At 40.2% G+C, this 24,367-nt stretch overlaps 2 protein-coding genes across 2 annotated transcripts; both read left to right on the forward strand.

Moving 5' to 3' along the window:
- The first annotated feature begins 512 nt into the window (after window positions 1-512).
- On the forward strand, window positions 513-2,765 carry sox21b (SRY-box transcription factor 21b). Its single transcript, XM_022190795.2, has 2 exons — window positions 513-779; window positions 941-2,765. The coding sequence occupies exon 2, from the start codon at window positions 956-958 to the stop codon at window positions 1,700-1,702; it is 747 nt and encodes a 248-aa protein (XP_022046487.1). The 5' UTR covers window positions 513-779; window positions 941-955; the 3' UTR covers window positions 1,703-2,765.
- Window positions 2,766-19,260: 16,495 nt separating this feature from the next.
- Window positions 19,261-24,332, forward strand: dct (dopachrome tautomerase). The gene is made up of 8 exons (XM_022190798.2): window positions 19,261-20,309; window positions 20,402-20,701; window positions 21,193-21,293; window positions 21,724-21,890; window positions 22,028-22,207; window positions 22,351-22,486; window positions 22,592-22,793; window positions 23,837-24,332. The coding sequence occupies exons 1-8, from the start codon at window positions 20,021-20,023 to the stop codon at window positions 24,010-24,012; spliced, it is 1,551 nt and encodes a 516-aa protein (XP_022046490.1). The 5' UTR covers window positions 19,261-20,020; the 3' UTR covers window positions 24,013-24,332.
- Window positions 24,333-24,367: the final 35 nt, after the last annotated feature.

Consider the following 24,367-nt stretch of genomic DNA (forward strand, 5'->3'; position numbering starts at 1 on the left):
TGAGTGACACCCAGCAGATAGGAGCCGCTTTGACTGTCAAATAAATAAATGGAAGTGAGAGGAAAAGGCGAGTAGGCGCGTAAATGGTGCGTTATAAAAGAAAAAGGGGCAAAATGTGCGCGTTTTTTTCCCCCACCTTTTTGGTGGCTCAGATTCAAAACAAGTTCAGCAGCAGTTACGCACCTGTCTGCACTCACTGTCCGCAAATGTGAGTAAATTAGAGGCTCGTGCCATCCTCAGGTACTTCAGGTGTGTGGAAATGACTTTAATTGAAATTAACACCCTCCTAATAGGAAAAAAGTTGCTTATTAGAATAAAAGCAACTGAGGCACTGAATAAAACGAACCCAAATAACACAAAAGAGGCACAAAAGTTGCACAAAACAGATGTAAGATGTAAAATACAAGAAGCGACTACCTTTCAAACTCACTGTGGAATTAAAAAGACCCGTTCAGCAAGTCGTCTGCGTGTTCGCCACCAGTGCGCATGCGCCAGTGGCACTTTCACTACCTGCCACACAAGCCTGTATTTCACATGGGGCAAGCGGGAGTTATCATCCACTTGCGTAAATGCTGCTGCTGAGTGCTGGTTGACAGTCTCAGGCGACAAGAGGGAAACAAGGCAGAGTTTCTTTTCTTCCCCCGTCCTCTTTACTGAAGGCTATCATTGATGGATGCCACCATGGAGCAGAACGCGTTTGAGCGCTCGTAAGGACGCTGCTACTGGTACTTTTCAGAAGAAAGCCTCAACAGCGGGGGGATGAAGAATTGAAGTCTTAAGTAAGTAATCAAACATTGCGCAGCAGTTGCTGTATGTGAGCATCTCTGAACGGAGTCATGTTTAAACTTTAAGTGCTCTTGAGTGTGTGTTTTTGTCGTGATTTTGCAAGTTACTTATACTTTGGTTGATTTTCCCCTTTTTATGAATATCTATTTTTCAGAGAGCTTGTGCCAATATGTCTAAGCCAATGGATCACGTTAAACGTCCGATGAATGCTTTCATGGTCTGGTCCAGAGCCCAGCGCAGAAAAATGGCTCAGGAGAATCCGAAAATGCACAACTCCGAGATCAGCAAGAGGCTGGGAGCGGAATGGAAACTTCTCACAGAGTCTGAGAAAAGGCCATTCATCGACGAAGCCAAACGACTCCGAGCGATGCACATGAAGGAACACCCAGACTATAAATACAGACCGAGGCGGAAGCCCAAGACTCTGATGAAGAAAGATAAGTTTTCTTTCCCGGTGCCCTACAATCTCGGGGAGCACGACGCACTCAAAGTTAACGGGCTTTCCGCTGGAGCACTTTCCGAGTCTGTCATTGGGAACCCTGATAAGGCGGCGGCGGCTGCAGCTGCCGCGGCGGCGAGGGTTTTCTTCAACCCGTCCATGTCCACGAACCCCTATTCATTTTTCGACCTGGGATCCAAGATGACTGAGCTTTCTCCGCCTTCGTTTCCGTACGCGTCTCCTTTGGGCTACCCGCCGGGAGGCGCTGCGGCTTTCACCGGGACTGGCAGTGTAGGTGGCGGGACGCACACCCACACTCACTCTCATCCGTCCCCGGGAAACCCAGGCTACATGATCCCGTGTAACTGTACGGCCTGGCCCTCAGCAGGACTCCAGCCGCCCTTAGCATACATCCTGCTCCCTGGGATGGGAAAACCTCAACTTGAACCGTACCCTGCATATGCTGCGGCGTTATGATAGGCCCACTTTGGACTCCTAAGAAAATGAAATGTGAAATCAAAACACAACAAGACAGAAAAAAGAAGAAAAAAAGCTATCCATGCAAGAGTTTTATTATGCATGCACAAACTTGTACATGTGATGAAGTGCTCGTCGTCTCAGATATCACATGTGTATGTATATTGATTAATGCCTTTATCTAAGGTAATGCTTATTTAGAGAACTCTCTAATCTATTAGCCATCACCTCACGCAGCGCAGAGGAGGAAGGACTGAAAGGATGGCACACATGCACAAGAATGGGCATCAGTGCAGTTTGCCCTTTGTGAAAACTCATTTTGAAAAGGTACCCTGGTCGATTTCTATCTTTTGCACCTGCTTGACTTAAACCTGTTGGAATCAAAGGGCAGCAGTGACCATGCTAATCAGGATCACAGCATTTTCTCCCAGAGAAGGTGTTGCACGGGTCATAATACACGGATCAAGGAGGATTGTCACAACACTGTAAATGTGTACAGATAAAATGACTTTAGTTAATTTGCCGTCATAGGCTTAGTGTTTGAGATAGGGCCAGGAACCTACGTATTTCACTAGAAACCCCTGCTGTATATTTTGAGTTTTTAAACCGTTTTATAGATGTCTGTAATATTTATTGTTTAGTGGAATCTATGATGACCCAGACAATTTTAAAAAGGACAAGACTAGTTCTGTGATATTTGCACATGAAACGTAGAGGATGTAATTTATTTTCAAGGTGACACTCAATTTCAATGCATTGCATTTCTCGGGTTGGATTCACCAAACCGTTTTTCCCCCTTACTTCAGTAAAAAAAAAAAAAAAAGAAAAGAAAAAAAGTTCAAATTTAAATGCAGATGAAAGTTTATTCGGTGGGTTTCTGATTTTCTTGATCCCTACCACTCCTCGTATCATGTGCAGCAGAAAAAAAGACGTTTTTAACTAACTCTTATGGAATTTGTATGTTTTGTGTTTTCTTTAACCTCCGTTATGTACTTCAAACTATTGCTACTGTTCACTTGTTGAGCAAAGGACTACAATAAAAGCGTATTCGGATTAAACGGAAGGGAATCGCGGCTGTAGTTCTTGATGAGATGAACAAGATTGTTATCTTTTCTTTTTCTTTTTTTTCCTGCTCTTGCTCCTCAGTCCAGGTGAAGTGTAAGGTATCCTCCAAAGGCCGCTTTTGTCCGCGCTTTGAATGGCATTACTGGGGGAAATCTAAATCAGCCCATTGTTATCAAGAGCCAAAACCTTATTTATCACAATTTTAATCGTGAATAGGAAGGAAGATAAAACTGTGTGGTACTCTGAGCTTTCTTTTCCCATGGATATGGAGGGAGGAAAAAAGGAGAGCTGCTTTTTAGGCTGCAGAACAAGCTCGTCTTTGAGGCTCTAAAACAACCTGAGCTGAATGTGTGTGTGTGTGTGTGTGCTCCCAAGTCCTGGGAAAAAGTGCATTTTATATAAATTAAAAGAGACACCTTGTAATAAAAAACCAAAGCTGATCACCTGTCTTAAGGAGTGTGCGTGCACGTGCGTAAAACCAAGTGTGTGTGCGTAATTCTTTTTGGATCCATAACGCGTAAAGTGCGCAATTTAAGCAAACCGCTTCTCCTAGATTACACTGAGAGATTAGTTCATAAGGATCAGAGCGATTATGCAAAACTAATTTGGACAGTCCAGGGATAATTATCTCCGTCACGGTTAATTAAACCCTTTCACCACTATGTTCTCCATTGTAACACCTCGATCTTTTCTCTCCACGGAACTTCCTTCTTGGCCCCGAAAATAACGAGCCAGTGATCCTGTGTTTCATTGGAAAAAAAACAAAACGAAAATAAATCGGAGAGAGGAGAATGTGTAATTTCTGACACTAGAATTCGCAGAAATTGGGCCTGTACCTTTTCTTCAAATCATTTTGTTTTTATTTGGTAACTACATTGAATAAATATCAAAATGCAATTTTTAAAGGTGTCATAGAAGGGCAGAGGCAGTAGCTGTCTGATCAAAACACAAGGGGGGAAAACTTGCATTACGAGTTCAGTGACCATTTCTTTCTCTTTCTTTGGCCTTTTTTTATTATTTTTTTTCTTGAGGAAAAAGGGGGAAGAAAGCTGAAAGAACTTTTTTCAACTCTGGGAGCGTTTAGACGGTCGAGGAGGTTTTGTCTGGGAACAAAACGTGGGTTGGGAGGTTTTGTGAGAGTGTTGTTTGTTGAAGTGGAGCTCAGCAAAAGCGGCTGCTTTCCCTCATTGTGATGAAAGCAATCAGTGGTATTTGGAAAACTGTTAGCATTGTGCACTTCTTCTGTGTCCATTGTGGAGGATTTCTTTTCACAAGGTTTTTTTCAGTCGATCCAGCTGGCCGGAGTGAATAGCAGTGCAATGTGTACACGCTTTGTCCCTCCAAGCCCTTCAAGTAGCCCACATTGAATAGAGTGAGTTGACACTGCATGACAGTGAAACAACATAATAAAAAATACATGAGCGCATGAATAGAAGCAGGCGCATAAATAAATAAAATGGGTGGCCAAAACTGGATAAACTGAATGACAAAACGGTGAAAGGGGAACAAAAAGATATTTAACACGCTAGATTAGCATTAGAATGCAATCTACAAGCCAGAACAATTGATGAATAGGTTTACCGGCCAAGAAAGAAATGGACTAAATGCCTTTTGAATAGATGGCCTATGTTTTTTTTTTTTTTTCTGTCTAAGACGGGAACTGAATGGGAAAGGTGGAGATGCAACTATGGAATAACCCCAAAAAAGTGAGGGGAAACTTTTTTTTCCCTCTAAAATCTTTTACACTCAGGATCCCAAGATTCTTATGAAAAAAAACCTGTGAGAAATAAAATCAGAGATTATAGTTCAAATGATTTTATTATTATTATAATTATAAATGATAGAATTAAATCAACCCAAATGAAAACCCTCATCTGAGGTCATAATTTTGGGCTTCACCCTTTTGAGTTTGCTTTTCTTGACTTTTTCATCTCATACAGGCCTCAAGTAAGTCTAAAAAAAGTTATCAAGGGATTTGAAATCAGTTGGCATATGCTCATCTAAATATTCTATATTCACCTAATTGCTCAATGAGAATAAGTCTTATGTGGCTGAATAGATGGTAGGTTTGTAGAAAAGACTGATGAGCATCAAGTTCTGAAGGAAAAAAGGTTTACACTTGGCAGAAATACTGGATCAACTCAAGTGGTTATTCGGATTAAACAAAGACTTTATTTACCTCTTTAATTCAGACTAGTGAAAGCACTGTGGTAGCATCAGTTACATCGCCTTTTCTTCGCACAGGGATAGAAAACATTTATGTTTACTCGATTGGGATAGAGTGTGTACATGAGATAAGGGCTTCTCTTCCTGAAGAGCTGCCTGTAAATTAATTTTAGACTTTATTGATGTCTGTAAAACTCGGCGGTACAGTTCTGAAGTGATAACACCATCAAGTGCTTTTAATTATAGTTTCATTCGTAGGAAATGATTCAAATATGTAATAAAGATCTTTTTTTTAAAAAAAAGTGTTTTAAATCCAAGGCAATTAATCAAACCATTAGTTCATCCAAAACCTGACTGCTTTAAGGATATTTTTGACAGAAAAGGATAAAAAAAATAGTAGTCAGGAATTTAGTTAATATTTTAAAAAGAGTTTAAAAATGTCAAAAACCTTGGTATTTTGCGGTAGATATTGACAGGCAACACAATGGTTCCTACACAGGATTTAAAGTCATGGCTGCCTCCTGTTTTCATAAGCCCCCCCGCCTGATGCCCTGATATCATTATATCTTAGTGTTAAACCCTTTATGTGCCTGTAAGACATTTGTAGAAGTAAGATTAGACAAATTAACATACACATGTATCACCAGTTCAACCATGTTGACCTTAGAGGGACGTACAATGGTTTCCTCATCTCTAATTCGCCAAAGGGCTGCCCCACAAGCATGTGGATTATCACCTGGCTTCAATGGCCTGAGATGGATCATTTTAGTATTTTTTTTCTGCCATGAATAATACATCAATATCATCTGTTTGAGGATATTTTCTCAATTTGTTTGCAGGAGTCTCCCTCTTGCTCACCTGGTTGTCATAGCATGCGTGCAACGCTGGGAGATATACAGCCAGTGCTGCCTTCTCTGCGAGGAACCTCAAAGAGTCTGATCACTGACTTCTCCATCTCATTTTAGGCAAATCAAAGTGTGAAAAGTCTCTCCTGAAGCAATATCTCCATCATCAGGTTGGGTCAGGAATGTTTATGAAGGGCTGTGTGTCATATTACCTGTAATCTCCCGAGTATGAACTGCTGTATTTCTTACTTCTCTATGCTCCCAGGAGGGAAAAAATGCCAAAATTATCTTGCATTGCACCTTTTCCGCAACACCTCAACATGGCAAATCAAAGCCTCAAAACCGTACATGTCACTGTGCCCAAGGTCACCAGGAGAAATGAGAAATCTCTGTGTACTGTACAGTCCATCCCTATAAACATGCCACACAGCCTCTGAAGTCTGACTCTGCTTTTAAGAAGTCCAAGTTTGTTTAATAGTACATAATGCAATAAGTCGATGGACCCCTGCTGGAGTTCAGAGAGGGAATGCTTGAATTAGGTTGGGGGCAAGTGGGTGGAGGCAGCAGGGAGGGGTTGGAGGGTGATGGGTTGGGGGGGGGGGGGGGGGGTAGTTGAGCTGATCAGGAGTTCTGCAGGTGAGGCGACTGAGCTGCCTCCACCAGACTGTCTGGTTTTACTGTTTGGGGGAATATTTCTATAGCAACAACCTGATAGCTCCACTTTTATTCATTGCGGCATGTTACCGTCTATTTCAGGGGCATCTGTCAGTATCAGTAAAAGATATCTTTAATTTTTATACCCTGACGGAGCCCGATTAAAATTCTGTTTTCAAATTTTCCCTGTGCGGAAACAAACCAGGATCACTGCTGACGAGAAAGACACACAGTTTTGTGCATCCTGTAGATTATTTAACCCTGTTATTCTGTTTAGGGGTTCCAGAAATTATATTGTTTTATCACCTTGATGCACAATTTGATTTTATCTTTAAAAAAATCTTCAAAATTTGACAAGTTAGTTCTGTTTAAACTTATAAAACATGGCTTACAAAACATATTGTGTACTCTTTGTGTACCACTACCTCTCCCAAATTCCACATTACTGTATATACAAACATGTTCAGACTGTAGTATATTTGTATTTCATTTAGTGACGTTTTCTAAGAGCTTTTGCAAGGTATAAATAAACCTAAAATAGAAATATAGCAAATTACTGATATTAAAATCCCTATAGGACAACATAGCTACACCTCATTGTCAGTATGACTTTTTAATGAAAAAATGAAATACTTTAAATATATTGCATCACACAAAGCTGAACATTTGAAATAAATGTATATACTTCCTCACAACCTGCATAACATGTAAAACATGAAATATCGCCTTGTTTAGCTTTGCTGTTACACCAGTCCATATTTTGCAGCCCTGATGAAAAAGCAGTTTGTGGCCACACTGATGCTCTTCTACAGTCAATGCAGGATTGTAATATTGTCAGGAGGAAACGCACTGTATTTGAAGGAGAAAAAATATAGATTTTTTACAACCTTTAGTTTTTTTTGTTTTTTTTTTACACCTTCTGCTTTGGATTCTGAAGGACACCAGCCAAACAGAAAGTAAATCCAATGTCAATAAAACACAATGGTTCACATTCCTGATCAAATTGGGAGCTGAGACTTCAAATTCCATCCCACCAAAATGTCTGAGTTCCGGTTTCATCTCGAGATGGTGTTTCTGAACACATAAGAGAAAGCAATTGTTGAGTGTGTTAAATGTATAAAGACCACCATGGCACGAGTCTGTTGAATCCGAGTCACATTTAAAACAGAAGAAAATGTGGAAAGTGAGAAACAGACTCCTCTCTTAGCAGCTTGTTTGACTCTAAAGCTCCCACTGCTGTTTAAAGCAACTCACTGCACTAATGACTTTATATTCTGCTTTAAAAGAAGGGGAATTATTTTACAAATCATGTTCGGAGTTCACAAAGGTTCGTTTGAAAGTATACAATTTAAGAATACTTTGTACAAGCGCAAACGTATGAACTTGAGTGGAAAAAAAGAGAATGTTTTGAGGTGACACAATCACATTTTTGGACAAGATTAGACTTTTCCCAAAAAGATCCTATAGCTGCTAGGTAGTCAGTGAAATCATTAAGTTAATATCCCAAAACATGAGGCATGGGATTACTCTATGAATCCATCAATAAATTAGAATAATGTCAGTGAGCAGCCTTAACAAATGTTCTTTAAACTGACATGACATTTTTTGTTCCATTTCCAAATGACCGCTGGCTGAGATTGCTGGCTCTCGTATTAATTCTCAGGTTTTCAAGGAAAAATATATCTATCATAAGTAGAAATAATGAAGTTGAAGAGCTGATGCCCCGAGGAGCAGTCACAAAGAATTATATCTTTCTATAACACAGAACACAGGCAAAAGATAAGTACCTGTCAGTTGGCATACTCTCTGCTACATGTGCCTATCAATAAAAGAGATTATTTCCCCCAGTTATTACAACAAAGATCTGGGGGGCTCGAAGATTGCACCTTTAATGAGAAGGAATGATTTCCTCCTGCACACTCACAACCACACTTGAAGTGAGTGAGCTGTAATGCCATCAATTTTCCCTCTCTCTCGATTTTACAAGAACTTATTAAAATGAAATATTGCCAACATTAATGCACAGGGATTATTTATTACATTTTAACAGGATTATGGTGTGCAAAGCTTGATTTGGGATTCATACCCTGCATTGTGATATCGTGGTTTAGCAGTCAAATTCTGCAGACTTGTTGTAATTAACAGTGGCAAAATAGATCATTGCCAAATGATACGTCGCTCCAGAACTAATCTTTGTGGACTGAAATGTTGGGATCCTGATGAATGCGTTCAGCGGATGGAAACTTGGATTTTGTCATTTTTGCTTGCACTACTTTTCTCTTACTTTTGTCTTATTAAGATATTGTCCGGGTGATTTTCTCAAAGCTGTTTATTTTACTGAATTTTCTAGAGTCTGGTGGTCGTGCTTGTGTAATAGAGTTGACATTGATTGTTGCATTTTTTTTTTTTCCAGAGCCATGGCGTGACGCGCTGGAACAACCATATAGATGCCTCAGTAATGACGATATAAAGAATGCGAGTGCGTGTACCTTGATGACAGTAAAGCAATAATTTGTGTGGGCACCTTATCATATTCAGCGGAAAATTCAACACATGCAAAACACGTCTTTAATCTCGAAACATGGCTGCTTCATGAAACGTGCCATTAGTTATACTGATGAAGGAGCATGACTTCATACCTTAATTGGGAAGTAATGTGAAGGTCCTCAGAACAAATCTATTATGTATGGTCCTACCAGACATCACATGCAGGGGTCCTTCAGACATCCCATACTCCTTAGCCACACCATCACGCTGTGCCTCGCCAAATTGTGTTGTGGAAATTTTCCATGTTCTTTGTTACTGCAGGAAAAAAGGGTTACATTGAAGGTAATGGCTTTTGAACAGAGTATTTATACTTGCTTTGTTTGCTTGTGCGCGGGAAGAAAAGGGACTTATAAAAGGATGCGAAACAGGGAAGGCAATCAAAAGTGTGGCCTTCACTCTTGCTGTGCTGCTGACAGAAATGATACAAGGCTAGAATCTGCTGAAGTACCTGGAGACAGAGAGACACCTCTGCTACTCACTTTCTGTCTTTTGAGCCACTAAGAGGTCCTCCTTTCTCAATGTTGTTCTTTGTTATTCCACATGTGAGGCAGAGTTTTTATTTAATCTCTTCCTGTAGGCAGTAAATAACAGTCTAAGTTACCAATAGCAATTATTAAAAGTATGGAATAAAGAATAACAGTCTGTCAGTCTGCAACTTGGAGCATGTTAATTCAAGCACACTGAAGTTGTTTGTATGAAAGAGGAAAAAAATGGGTCAAGTGGAACAGTGCCCTTTGACAGCCCTTTTCAAAATGGAATGAAACCTTGGAAAAGCACTGTATTTTTTTTCACCTCTCTTCCACATATAAACTCTTACAGGAGACACAAATGAATGTCTAAAACCAAACCTGTACACTTTGATATTGGCGCAGACAGGTGTAAAAATATACATAGCTAACACAGAGCAATAATAAGAGATTTATGTATGTAGGGCGCAAAAGAAGTGCCGAGCCGATGCCTGGTGCTGTCAGGTTCGTTTTCCTGTTGCGTCATTCACTGAGCCAGTGCACAGCGAAGCCAAATATGGCAGAATCCTCTATTTCTCCTGCCACGTGCTTCATGATCTCTTGTCAGGCAAACAGATGTCTGAGCACCATGAATTGTTGGATGTTTGTGTGCGCAAGTAAGAAATGAGTAAACAGGTTGAAATATTTCTCCCATAATTTGATGCACAATGCATCCTGACAGCTAATTCAATTCATGCAGATTCCAGATCCAGTGTCATATGTCAGGCCCCTTTCTGCTCAGATAAATAAGTTAGTTTAGTAGCAGGTAGTTAATAACTCCATATCGCCCCTCGACACAATGAATCAGGCGTTACTGTTTGTTCTGTAATATTATCGCTTCACGCTGACCCTATCTAACCTTTTACCTGTACAGTCAATACACTCAGAGGTGATAAAAGACCCTGGGTGAATGGAGTGTGTGTAATGTTGCAGCCAGCAGCGATTGCAGAGGTAACATGAAGACTTGGAAGCAATACTGAGACAGGGCTTTTTGTGCGTACGGAATTGCTGGACAGCTCCAGGGCTGACATTTAAAACATAACATCACCAAACAAAAACACATTAAAAGAGAAAAGCTGAGCAGGGGGCTTTAAGGAAAACCTGAAATTCAAGTTTTGGCGAAGGCAACTGACCCAAATTTCCTGCCCCTTCTTCTCCTTAACATGCTTCTGCAAGCCTGGGCCCTGGGGTGACGTATCCCTTACACAGGGATTGCCAGTGCATTTACATAGCATGGTTAATGAGAGATCAACACCAGGAAAGCGCCTTGAATATAAAGCTTTCTTGTAAAAATAATGAGCGAGCGATTGATCCATACTCAAACAAGCCGGTTTGCTGAGTTAATACCAAAGGCAGATTATAGCCAGTGCCAAAAGTGCCCTGGCGTGCGACGCCTTTTGCTTAGAGGGTCCCCAAACTTGTCATCACATTAGCACATGGTCAAGGAGTACATCCTACCACTCTCATAATCTGCTTTCCTGCACAATTAGCCTTCTATAATAAGGCAGCTGTCTGACAGCCGGTAGGGAGAAAAGAGGGAAACCAGTGAGTTTTACATAGGATGGATGGATCGTTTACTGCCTCTGAAATATAGACTCTGAGGGAATTCTCTCTCCAAGTCATCACTGGTCCTCACATTAGGTCTGAACATTATGACAACATGGAGGCTTGCTCTCCTTTATTGTGCCAAGCATCTATTGCACTTTGATGAAGCCAGACAAAGGAGGGGAAGGGAGGGAGGGAGGGGAGGTGGGGTGAGAGAAAGAAAGAGTGAGTAAGAGAGAGAGAGAGAGAGCCCATGGCCAGGGCAAGATGTGCTTTAGCTCAGAAAATCTGACAGAATCAGATGTTGAAGAGGTGGAATGGTAGGGGATGGCAAGTTTTCTGAATAAAATAATAGATAATTTCATTCCGACAAAGGCGAGGAAACTATGGGCAAGAGAACAAAATAGCAGGAAGGGATGGAGAAGGGAAGGGGTTTGAAAAGAATAAGAAGAATTCAGTGCTGCTTCTTGCAAGGGAAAAGAAAAAAAAAACATTGATGACACCCGGTTCCATTCTTCCGCTCTCCCCTTTCTCTGCTCCTCGCCTCGCAGCACGGCGGGCTAAGCTGGGAGCTGTAATGTCATTAAATTGCAAATGCTTTTTTTTCATTTCCGACACACACTGTTTACTTATCTGGCAAAAACATATGTTGGAAGGAATCCGTTAAATTCTGCCCATTGCCTTGGGTGAAAGTGCAATAGAAACGGGCCCACTGAGCTCCTTCTGTCGTCTCCTTTTAGCACTTTGCCTTATCTACAAGGCTGCTTAGCAGCAAACTGGCGAGTTCAATGAAAAATGAAGATACAGTGCAAGATTAGGGAAGAACAGTGAGGGGAGAAATGCTTGGAGAGAGGGTCATCCCATTGCAAATGATTTCACTCCTCTCCATCTGCATAAATGACTATTTTTAAGGCATCTCCAGCGTCTGTATATTTTTCTCACTCTGCCACACATTTAATTTCACGCCCCGTGTTCTGAATATGCTTAAATGCATATCTCTGATGCACCTTTAAGCCAGAGGAAAGAGGATGGGGGGGAGTGGGGAGGGTACGAAAGCAAAATTAAAGATAAAATGGTGTGATTTGCACTACAAGTCTATTACTTTATGGCATTTACATATAGTTTACCTCTGCAATTCCAAGATTTTTTTTACCACCTTCCTATCAGTATTTGGGCTTGTATAAATATGTATAAATCTTTGTTGAGGAAAAAAATAGAATTCCTAGCACTGCACTGGAAAGTTTGAAGGGTGCACTTTCTTGCTTCAACTTCTTCTCTTGCTCCCATGAGACTGTCAGCATATCTGTTGGGGGTGTTCTCTACCAGCTTGCCCCAACAAAGGCACAGGCTTCAAGCACTTTGTGCCCCATGATCCCCAGATACTCCTCCCCTCAGTGGAGCGAGCGGGGAGAGGGATCCCGGGTCACGATTTGGCCATGGCTTTAGAAGGAAGGCCCTGGCAGAGCCTGATGCAAGTGAGGAGCTGCATCCTTGTCAAACAAGTGGGTGAACAGCTCTGTGAAAGCACAACATGGACTCCTAGGAGGTGGCGAAGATTGTCAGAGGTGATATTTCCAGACGGACGCCACACAGGTCTCACACAGTGGCGTGATGAATGGTGACTACATGTGTGCTACTGTTGTGCTATCAAGCGGATGTGTTGTTCTACAGTGGCAAGGAAGTTTGAGCTGCGAGTGGAAAGCCCGCCCCTAACAGCAGAGAAGACGAAGGCTGTGGATTGGCCTGGGAATGAAAAGGAGAGAGAGAGGCTATTCAGAGCACGATTCCTTTCCTTCATTGTCTGCCCGCTTAGATTTGAATACGCTCACTCAAAGAAGACGAGAAAAATGCTTCAGCCTTTTGCATTGTTGGCTTTCTCTCTCTTCTTTTCTATTTGCAATTAAATGCATTTCAAATGGAACAACTGTACAGAAAGCATTTCTGATAAGGACGAATTCCATTGCCTTTAACCTCCTTTGTAATGGCTTTGCAATTTTTTAGCACTCTTATTATGAGAACTGCACAATCAAAACATATCTTTGAATGGAAAATGGCATACAACTAGTAAGTATTGCTTCATTGAAAATTAAATTGCATTTAAAAATCATTTTTAGTCCCCTGTGTTCCTCAGTTCTTAAGCCAATCTGAGTCTTTCTGTTTTGTTGCTTTGTGTGTAACATTGTGCCTTGACAGGACCCTTGTGTCCTGAGCGGTATCACACACACTGGTCCTAAGCATGGGATGAGATCAGTCAATTAGAATTAATGTCATCTGGTCATTTACAGCTAAACACCCTCCATATGCATTGTGTTTGCTTTGTGTGCAAAGCATCAACTGCAAAACCAATCTCATCCTCCAGACATGAATTTTTGAAGGATTTGAACGCTGTAAATAACTCCAAACCCTCTCTTACGAGGTTTACCCCTGGAGCACTTTGTAACTTATCAGGGCTGCCTTGTGCCTCCTCTAATGCTTGCATTATGCTCAAATGTAAATCGGTAAGCTGCCAGAGAGGTGGGCGGGAATCACTGAAGAAAGAATCACTGAAGGGTCTATAGCCAATATTCTGATTGGGGCATGGCAAAATAAACAGTATAGTTTTGTTTTTTAGAAGCCACTCGAACAAAAATATATCACACTACTCTGTTTTATTCACAAACAATTGCTACACACTACCCGAGATTTTAGCTTAAATAATAAAAGGTGAGATTCCTGCCTTTGACATGATGTCGTATTTGAGAAAGTTTCGAGAGCTGCAGGATTTCATTTTCAAAATGCCAACTGTAGTATAAAAGGAAAACTCTAATATATTCTGAGTGAATGATGCCCAGGGGTCTGTTTTGTATTTCTAATTTCCATCTCTAATGGTACAAGAGACTGATTAGTAATTAGGACAGACCCATTTAAGCGCATGTAATGAGCATTATAGGTTTGCCATATACTGAGCACTCCATACTGATGAAAATGGATAGCATCTTCATCAATTTAAACGCATGTTGACCTTTAATGGCAATTAATCTGCAACACAGTTCTTCATGCTGCTCGTCCTTGAATTGGCTTTATAGTGTAATGAGTATATCACTGGAATCTCCCAAATAAGTGACCTGAAGCATGTTTCGCAGCATAACTATTAATCTTATTTTCCAGTGAATAATTTGATCAGTTTGCTAGAGAAGTGGGTTATACAAGTACAAACTAGTGCAGAGGGATATGTGGCCCCTAGATATTAATTTGGAGATGGATAGGAGTCTTAAAGAGGATTAAAACTCTATACAGGCTACTCATTTCACATGACTGCATACCACCCAGTCCACTGTATATACTGTCAGTCACTCCTTGGCATGGTTGAGATTTGAAATGGTGACAGTTAAAGTACAAAGATGTCCAATCCTAGACTATTTCATGGCGTATTTGGTGGAGCATCCCGAAGGAAATGCAAACTGTTAGGTCCAGTCATACTGGTGAAGTCAGGCCAGCAGAAACAGCAACACTGCCCCCCTGTTACTGTCTGCATATACTGCATCCAATCCAGCTTTCTCTAACTTGTATTTACCTGTCACAGTGAATGTAAGGAAATACCAAAACTATCACTAATAATTGCATTGCATCTGTTAAAAAAAATGGCATTTTTTTTTAGCTGTTCCATGCATAGAAAGATCAGAAGCATGCTTAGAAATCCCTATGACTTGAAACATGACCACGATTCACAGCAAATATAAAGATGTAATATAAATATTAGACACTAGAAAGATACATGAGATGCTGTTAATTGTTATTTGAGAATATGTTAATTGAGATTTTTCAGACATAGTGGGGGATGTTTGCTACTAGAATAATATTCAACGGTGAAGTGGGAAAGCCCATTTCAATATAAGATGATGCATTTAAAGCATTTTATCACAACATTTGAATAACTGCAAGCTTTGGTTAAAGCTATCTGTCAACAAATGATTTAGAAAGCTGTTTTATTCTGAGACGTCTAATTTGCAGGTTATCAAATGACCTGTGCTGCATTTTTTTAAACTTATAATGAATTTCAGGGCGCTTTCAATTAGAAATTTGATAATCATCATTTTAATTTTATCTTATCTTTCGGTTGAAAGTAATCTACTTTGTATTTTTGGGGGATTCTGTGCAAGAAATAGCAAGAAATGCTCTGTTTTTCCATTCTCCCTCAGTTTTTAATGTTTACCTGCACCTGAGTGAAATCTTAGCGTGGGTCGATTTAAAAGACGAGGATGAATACGAAGAAGAAATCCCAGAAGCCCTGCAAAAGGTTGTGAAGTGGCTCCTCACATTACACATCATAATAACACGCAAACAAGCAAAAAACATTTAAATTCTGCTGCTTTTCACCAGCTTCTGTAGGACACTGAGCTCTGTTTTCTGTAGATGCAACTGAAGTGGCCTCAATTAAACATTTTAAAAGCCCTGTCTTATTTACCAACACATGTTCCTCTAAAACAAGAGCAGAGTGCGCTCGGTGTTAAGTGCAAGTGTTTCACTAAGCTGTTAGGAAAATGGATGCATTTCTCCATCCACATGGTAGCAATTTATTCATTTCACCTGCATCCACCTTATTCTTTGAAAGACGTTTTTACAGAATGGTTTCATTTGTCTTACTTCAAAGATGCATTATGGACGATTGTGCACATCACTGTGTTGAACCCGAGGAGGATGAATATCTCGAAACTTCTTATGAAAAGATGAATAACAGTTAATTGATGCAATAAGCTTTAAAACTACTAAAGGATATGTAAATTACTTTTCCTTTCTTTCTCGCCTATCCACTTAGATTTACATGCTCTTCTCAAAATCTTGGTCTCACAGGAGATGTGTTTTGGTCGGTTTCGGATGTATGATTTTGTGAAACTGATCAAGAAATATTCAAGATAAAAGAATTTCATAAATGCCATATAGTTTTATTAGAAATATTTTCCACTCTCACAGTCTCTCATGCCATTATATGTGTTCGCTCATTTCTCCATGGCTCTCTGGCACCATCCTGTGTTTCGCTTGGAATAATGGATTCTGTTTACTGTATAAACACACATTTTGAAGGAATCAGTTCATGTAGAAGTCATTTCCAACAGAGAGTTATATTTTAAAAATCTATTAAATACTTTTCCCATTTTCTACGTGCTGGTGTTTAAAGTAATGCACCAAAACACCTCGTCAAAGTTCTTGTGTGTGAAAACCCACCTGGCAATGAAGCTGATTCTAATTCTGAAATTACAGAATGAAAACGCATGGAATAAATATAAATAATTTTGTTGAGAGATTTTAACAGCATGTTGATGTTTGTGCAGCAGACTTTTAGTTTAAATTAGCGACACTCAAATGCAGGTTCAAGCTCAGTATGATTGGAAAATTTCTTCTGTTACCATTTTAAATATAAAACCGGACTCCAAAACTGCAATAAAAGTGCGAGGACTTTTACACTGTTAAAACATACAATAATATAGATAATTTATTTTCAGATTTGGATTTGGTTAATATTTTTACATTTATTTTTGTAGTTTCTCTTGGGTCTATAACCAAGGTTATTTTTGCTTTTTCTGTGACTTTTTAAAAAAAAATCTCACTATGCATACAATACATTTTAAAAATATCAGCTAGTCATTAAGTATATAAATTTGTAAATTTTAGGAATAACTCTTTTGCAATATATGCAAATACATTTGAACATGTACCTATAAGACACTTAGGATGTTTAGCAAAAGCTGATAATCTCTAAGATTATCTTGTTCTAACTCCGTTTACCTACATTTTACCTACATTTTACCTACATTACATCTTTTCCTTTTTGCAAGTCCATCCGCTGACTGAAGGCGCTTGCTGTTTCAAATAAACCAATCATTTTCAGTCATGACCATTTGCGAGCCAATCATGTTGCTCCTGTCAAACTTTAAAAATGATTTCTTTCCTTGCTGCTGTCATCTCACACTGTCAGACCTGTGTGGCCCACATCCATCCCTCCACCCATCTCACCTCCAGTTTTCATCAAAATGTGCATCAGATCCACATGAAATCCATTCAGACCTTAAGTAATTGTTTTTCACCCCTTCACCACCACCATCATCATATCCTTACGCCCTTAAAAAAACTCACATCATGATGGAAACCGATTGCAAAAGGCTACTCTCGCACTTCTTCAGTGAACTAATTTGATTACACTTCAAATCTGTTTGAATTAAATGTTTTTTGTACTGAAATACACTAATTCACTTTCCCTAAATTTGTTTGCTAAACAATTAGCAGACATGATTCCCTTGCGAGCGTTTGATTTATCTTATCTCGCGTCTGATTTGATTTAAATTAGTACACTGGCGTGTGAGAGACGATGCTTTTTATAGGCACAACATCCCATTTCCTCCAGATGACGAGCCATGACCATGATGAACAAACAAACCATTTCCACATGTGCACACTGATTTACTGAAATTAATGTGAAATAATTTCAGCAGAGCAGTTCCGTTTGCCTTCAAGGAATTCTGCTCACTAATCCTGTTGGGTGCAGTGAACCTCACAGGGTCTGTTGTGTAAAGGACTCAGTGGTCACACATGAGGTTTCTCATGGAGCCGCTGCTCTATGTGCAGAATCCACTGTTTATCGGACACTTTATCTCTTTAAAAGGTATTTTGACTTGGACACTGATTTTAAATCTGCCACATTTTCACACCTCTAAAGCACAACTGCGAGCAAGGTTTTGTTGATACTGGCATTTTTAGAATCACTGTAACTGATATTATAAGGATGTTTTAATTAAAATGTGCTTCAAAATGGCATGTTTTATGCTCAGTTTTGAGATTACACAAGAATTTTATACTATTATAATCTTGTGTTTTGCACCCCATTTTTCTTCTTTGTTCTATTCCTAATCTTGTATCAATAGTCTGCCTCCTTTACAGCTTTCACAGAAAAGCCAGTTTAACTACCAGTTAGAAAGCACTCCATGTAAGCTTCCCTTCTGCGAAAAGGGCGAAAACAGACTCCTCCTAGCTTTTCATAGTACATGTACTTAACTGTCAGCAGTCACATGCCAGACCGCTGGAATGTATCATGAGTGCAGGTCAGACAACTTTCAGGATCAGAGGTTTCACTCATAAAGTCTCTTTGATGGGCGTGGAGTCATGCCTCTATGGCCACAGATTGCTTATAGAAACGTCTGCAAGAATCACAATTGTTCCTTAAGGGCATTACTTCATAAAGCCTATATTTCAGAACAGCATCGTGCAACTATCTATGGCGACTTCTAATGGAAAACACACAAAGAAGGTGATTGTCTTTCCTCAGTCACAAGTGCGACCTCATGAATGTGAGAATGAGTCAGACAGCATAGTGTTGTGTTTTAACTATAAAGAAAAGAAATGGAAAAAAGGAAACAAGGCGTGGTTATTTCGATCGGATACTTTAAATGAGCAGAATGTGAATAAATGCATGTGGTATGGGGAATGCAACGACGACAGGCAGAAACATAGACAAAGAGCAAAATACGCAGAGATAATCTCACATGATGTTCATGTGAAATCTGGTCCCTCAACATTAGCATTCAGTTTTTGGACTGACTGCAGATTCTTCTGTTTGTAGGGGATTTTTGTGGTTTAACCTCTAACTTGCTTTCAGTTTTACCAAGATTATAACATTAAAATCCTGTTTAACCGAAATTTGCAACAATTGTTGTACTGACTGCTAACCGGCTCTCATAACAAAATGAACACCATGTCTGCTTGCCTGCTGCTTTTAATGTGAGCTGCTTTATAGTTTCACTGGAGTTGCAGGCAGAAAACTATACTCAAGTAAAGTACATTTAGTGCAATCTACCTTACTTGAGTATTGTTTTTTTTTATTCCACTTTATTCTTTTATTCTACTACAGTTCAGTGGTTAACGCTACACTTTTCACTTTTCTGTGTTTATTTGATAACTTCAGCTATTTTATAGTACCATAAATACAAAAAACGAATTAGTTATAATCTCTTGTTGAGCCCTAGGTGAAATTCTGCTAAGCAATATATACATGGATTACAGTAAGAATTATTGTTATGGATGTAACATAAATTCTAATCTAATATAATATGATCTCATTCTGAAAAAGGATATTTTCAATAGTGAGTATTTTAGTGCTGAAAGTATAATTGGATTCTATTATTTTTTGTTTAACTTTAATACTTTGAATTTTGGCTTTTAATTGTAAATATGTCAATGATTTGTTGTTCTTAATTCTACTTAACTAAAAGAATAATTCTTTCATCAGGTTTCATTTTTATATGCAGCGATGTAGTTGTGTGAAATTACACAAAAAAGAGCACGGGATAAACAGAAACATGTTATTTTATAAGGGGGCCATCAAGTCTGCTGATGTTCTTTCAACTCACATGCACTGCAAACACTGTCAGCTGAGCCCTGGGGTGAAAAGGGGAAAAGACAAAAGTTGTGATCAGACCTGTGCTAACAAGCTCCAAAGTGTTACACAAACTTCTGGCTGGATTAAAGTGATTAGTCCATTATATCTGAATTATCAGATATTGAGAGGGGGCACTGACTTAAAAGCTGCTCCTTTTTTGTGGCTCAGAATTTCCTGAGAATGACTCAACAATGAGCATATCAGATTCACAATTGTTTCTTTTGGTACAAAGTGGTTATAGAAACACTTCCCACTCCCCTCAGGCAGTTGCTTGGTATTCACTCGGCTCTCAGTGCAACTCGCTACTCTGCTGTCAGGTGATCATCACAAGACCAATGGCTTAATCCTTCAGTACAAAAGCAAGACCAGAAATGAGAGGCTTTCTTAATGTGCATGAAACCAGCTGGAACACAGCATGATTTGCCTTTAAGTGTTGTTTCCACAGATGTTAAAACTATCACTGAATCTAATTCGAAGATACACAACGGGGGACCGTAGCAGAGAGAGATTCTACACTCCTCTGGGGGAACTAATTGACCGTATCTACAAACTGATTTGTCACCAGGAAACAAGCAGGTGAAAGATGATGATTGCACTGGGCCTTGGTCTTTTTTCTCTATTTTTCCATCCGGACCCTGCAGAGGCTCAGTTTCCTCGAGTGTGCTGCACAGTGGAGGGGATCCAGACCAAGCAGTGCTGCCCTGCGCTGGGCTCAGATCCCGCTAATGTTTGTGGCTCCCTGTCAGGGAGAGGCATCTGCTCTGCTGTCCGAGTGGACTCCAAACCCTGGGGAGGACCGTACAGACTGAGAAATGTCGATGATAGAGAGAGGTGGCCGACCAAATTCTTCAATCAGACTTGCAGATGCACTGGTGGGTGGTGCACAGTTTGTTTAATGGCCTATTTTGGATTTGTCTTATGGGATTTCATATGTTCTGATGTCTAATTGCTCTTTGTGTTGCAGGAAACTTTGCAGGTTACAACTGTGGTCAGTGTAAGTTTGGCTGGACTGGACCAAACTGCGACCAGAGGAAAGCTCCTGTTGTGAGGAAAAACATCCACACTTTGACCCCCGAAGAGCTCGAAGAGTTCCTGAATGTTCTGGAACTGGCCAAGACCACCATCCACCCAGACTATGTCATTGCCACCCAACACTGGCTGGGGCTGCTGGGACCAAATGGAACCGACCCACAAGTTACCAGCATCTCCATCTACGACTTCTTTGTCTGGCAGCATTACTACTCAGTCAGAGACACTCTTCTTGGTAAATAAGCATTTCCTTGACATAAAAACATTAGAACTGGTTAGGTTGTGTTTTTATTCTGTTAAATATGATTGTAATAGTGCTAAAAAATATCTGGAATAATAATCTTTATCATTTCTTCTGTATGATTTGTGGAGTTTTACTCAAAAATGATGCATATAGACCTGTTTCGCAGTGTTGATTTATATTTTGTAGCAAACAAAGAGGGTCAGAAATCATTAAAAGTGTAGATTAAGGAGTTGTCTAGTGCTTTTCTTCATTACAGTTTGTGACCTAATTGCTACACACAATAAATGAAGCGGGATAGCATTTTGTGTTTGAATTCTTTTAGTGACCAGGAAGACCTTCTGTTTAAATTTTTAATGATAATTCATAAAGAATTGATTCATTCATGAGTGACTAGAATTATTATGTATCTAACACTTGTTGTGCTGGTTTTTGCCGTGTCATCCTATAAAGAGGAGCTAATAAAACACTTGATTGCCCTGCAGGTCCTGGCCGTCCATTCAAAGCCATTGATTTCTCACACAAAGGCCCAGCATTCATTACTTGGCACAGATATCACCTTCTGAGTCTGGAAAGAGAGCTTCAGGTATGTGTAATTTTCTAAACGAAACTTGGGCGACAATGGATCTTGTTTTGATTTTTTTCAAGCTATAAATTTGTATGTACTATTTGCAGTAACTTCATTAATCAATAACAATTTGCTAAATCACTCTGTCCTAGCCTTCATAAAAGCTATTTTAGTTTTGTTCAAGACTAAGAGCTATTTGTTGTCTCATGCTGCTTTTTCAAGATCATAAATCTGAGTGGATGCATGGTAATTATGTGGAAGATTTTCAAGATATACAGTGTTGATGGGAAAAGTGAAAGAATGAGGGTTGGACTCAGAGAAGAGAAAATGAGGAGATATCAGCAAAGAACTGCTATATCAGCCTTTCAAAAACACATGTTGAGGACCTTAGAAGCATTTCTCATAGTAATGCAAACTAATATCAATAAAATGTGCCTTTTCCCTGCAGAGACTGACTGGCAATGAGAACTTTGCAGTCCCCTACTGGAACTTTGCCACGGGGCAGAGTGAGTGTGATGTTTGCACCGACCGTCTGCTGGGAGCCAGAAACCCAGACAACCCCTCGCTCATCAGTAACCAGTCCAGATTCTCCAGATGGGGTGTGGTGTGCAACAGGTCAGCACGGCTTATTGATAGCAGGGGGAGAAATCTCAGCAGTTATTGGTTGGACTGAAATGAACTGAAATCCAAATAAGTAGTACGTGTGTTGAATTCTTCAAATCAGTGTAACTTTTGAGTGTTTTTCTTTCCAGTCTGGACGACTACAATCGCCTGGTGACTCTTTGCAACGGCACCAATGAGGGTTTCATTCAGAGAGGGATCATGGAGAGAGGAAACATGTCTCTGCCAACCATGAATGATGTCAGAAGCTGTCTTGGCATCAGGGACTTTGACAGCCCTCCCTATTTCACCAACTCCTCCTTTAGCTTTAGGTACAACTCTGCTGTTTGATGCTGCATTTCCACCTGCGATTTCACTCAAACTGCTGCAATCAGAAGCTGTCGAAAGTAGATTAACTTCACAAATTTCCTTGCAACACTACAGTTTACCAAATATTGTGCTTTGTGGCTCACAGAAATGCTCTTGAGGGCTATGACAAGCCAGACGGACAACTGGACGAATCAGTCGATAACCTTCACAACCTTGTCCACTCTTTGCTCAATGGAACCAGCTCTTTGCCTCACTCTGCGGCCAACGACCCCATCTTTCTGGTTAGAATTTCATTTCATGGCTACCACTGAAATAACACAGGATGCGTGTTTTGTTTCCTTCCACATTAAAATCACTGCGGTGTTTCTGTTCTGTTTATTCCCTAGGTGCTCCATGCTTTCACCGATGCCATTTTCGACGAGTGGATGAGGAGGTTTGTTCCAAACAACGCCACCTTCCCAGATGAGATGGCCCCCATCGGTCACAACAGGGACTACAACATGGTTCCCTTCTTCCCTCCCATCACTAATGAGGAGATCTATGTCCCATCTGAGCAGCTGGGGTATTCCTATGCCATTGCCCTGGATGGTAAGGAAACATTGAAAGACTGAGTTTAAAGGACTGTGTTGATATTTTAGGTGAAACCATGACACTATTTGATGCCCAACACTAGCCTAGCCGCGCTAGACCCAGTTCTTAAGACACAAGGGTCTAGGAATGCTCGACAGGGAGGGAGGCGGGCTAAAAGGTTGTCTTTCAAATCACTCTGCAGCAATTGGGTAGGTATACAACCAATCAGCGCAATGAATAGGCTGACGTAGTTACTAGAGCGCCGGCGGATTGTGGCTAAGTCCCATTAGCTTCCCAACCAGCGGAGCCAACTGGTATATTAAGGATTTGCCATATCCCGTCGGCATAAGTCCAAATACTACTTTCTTCTCAATGAAACACTTCAGTGCCGTCCTTTGTTTATCTTTCAAGTTGAATTTTAGTTTCAAATCTTTAAGGGCTGTGGCCAAAGCCGAGTCGAAAGATAACTGTTTATTGTGCGCCGGTTGTTTCTGTCAGAATCGTCGCGTCTCTGTCGTCACTTAGTTAAGCCCGCCTTCTGACTTTACACTTCATGGTGATTCGTCCGGCCAGTTTTAGGAGAATCCAACCTCGAGCCTTATGGAGGGTAACTAGACCCACCCTGGCAGAGAATTAAATTCGTTGCCATGGGTTGTCTAGCACGGCTAGGCTAGCCCAACACACCACCACCACACTAAGAATGCATACCATAAATCTATTTTTAAAGACAAATAAACCTTACATCTGTAGGCTGCGGTTTAATTAGTTGACTTGTGCCAGACTGTTTCTTTCCAGAGTTTGATAACAGTATAAATCTGCTTCTGGTGGTATCTTCATATTCCATAGCAGTGTTTTGGGCATAAGTGTTTTCAAGTTGCCACATTCACATCGCCAAGTTCATACTGAGTCACCGATGCTGGTTCAAAGCCTCATCAGATCTTTCTTTGTTGTGTAGTTGCAAAAACCTTGAATACCTTATTTTACCATAACAAATAACACATTTAGGTTTTATTCCGCAAAAAAGATTTCAGCGGGTATCCAACTGTACTTCTTCTTTACAGATGCAGATGGAGGGCCGAGCGTGTTCGTGCTGGGTTCCACTCTGGGGGGAGTCTTCATCGGTCTCCTGGTACTTCTCCTTATCTTTGTGCTCTACCTGCGTCAGCGGAGAAACAGAGGCTTTGAACCTCTGATAAAAGCAGATTTCACAAATAGAAAGTACACAGAGGAAGCCTAGATTTCACCTGTCGTACTGAAATGCACTTCAGTGCTCATACATACCTAAGAGCGATGGAGCAGCCGCTCTACAGTGTTCTGTAGGCTCGGCTGTGAAGCGCAAGGAAAATATTAATGCTTCAAATGAATGACGTTTATGCTTTTTAGATAGCAAATCAAATTTCATGTAGGAAAAATCATGTGAATGTTATTCTAATAATTGGAAAATATTAATAGAAAGTCGCCACACATTTCAAACTAGTGTAAATGAATGTATACTTTGACCAGAGCGGAAAGATCCTTTTAGAAAATGTCAAAACACGACCCTTTTTTCCACCAGTATCTTTGTTGTGTGTCATTTACAGAGTTCCCACAAA

The sequence above is a fragment of the Acanthochromis polyacanthus genome, chromosome 14, assembly GCF_021347895.1.
Source record: "Acanthochromis polyacanthus isolate Apoly-LR-REF ecotype Palm Island chromosome 14, KAUST_Apoly_ChrSc, whole genome shotgun sequence".
NCBI lineage: Eukaryota > Metazoa > Chordata > Actinopteri > Pomacentridae > Acanthochromis > Acanthochromis polyacanthus.

What these genes read in the sequence shown, in the direction of transcription:
- sox21b (XM_022190795.2), top strand. Translation starts at nt 956, where the DNA reads ATGTCTAAGCCAATGGATCACGTTAAACGTCCGATGAATGCTTTCATG.
- dct (XM_022190798.2), top strand. Translation starts at nt 20,021, where the DNA reads ATGATGATTGCACTGGGCCTTGGTCTTTTTTCTCTATTTTTCCATCCG. An exon ending in TCAGACTTGCAGATGCACTG is followed by an intron (nt 20,310 to 20,401) that starts GTGGGTGGTGCA and finishes TTTGTGTTGCAG; the next exon opens with GAAACTTTGCAGGTTACAAC. An exon ending in TGGGGTGTGGTGTGCAACAG is followed by an intron (nt 21,891 to 22,027) that starts GTCAGCACGGCT and finishes TTTTCTTTCCAG; the next exon opens with TCTGGACGACTACAATCGCC.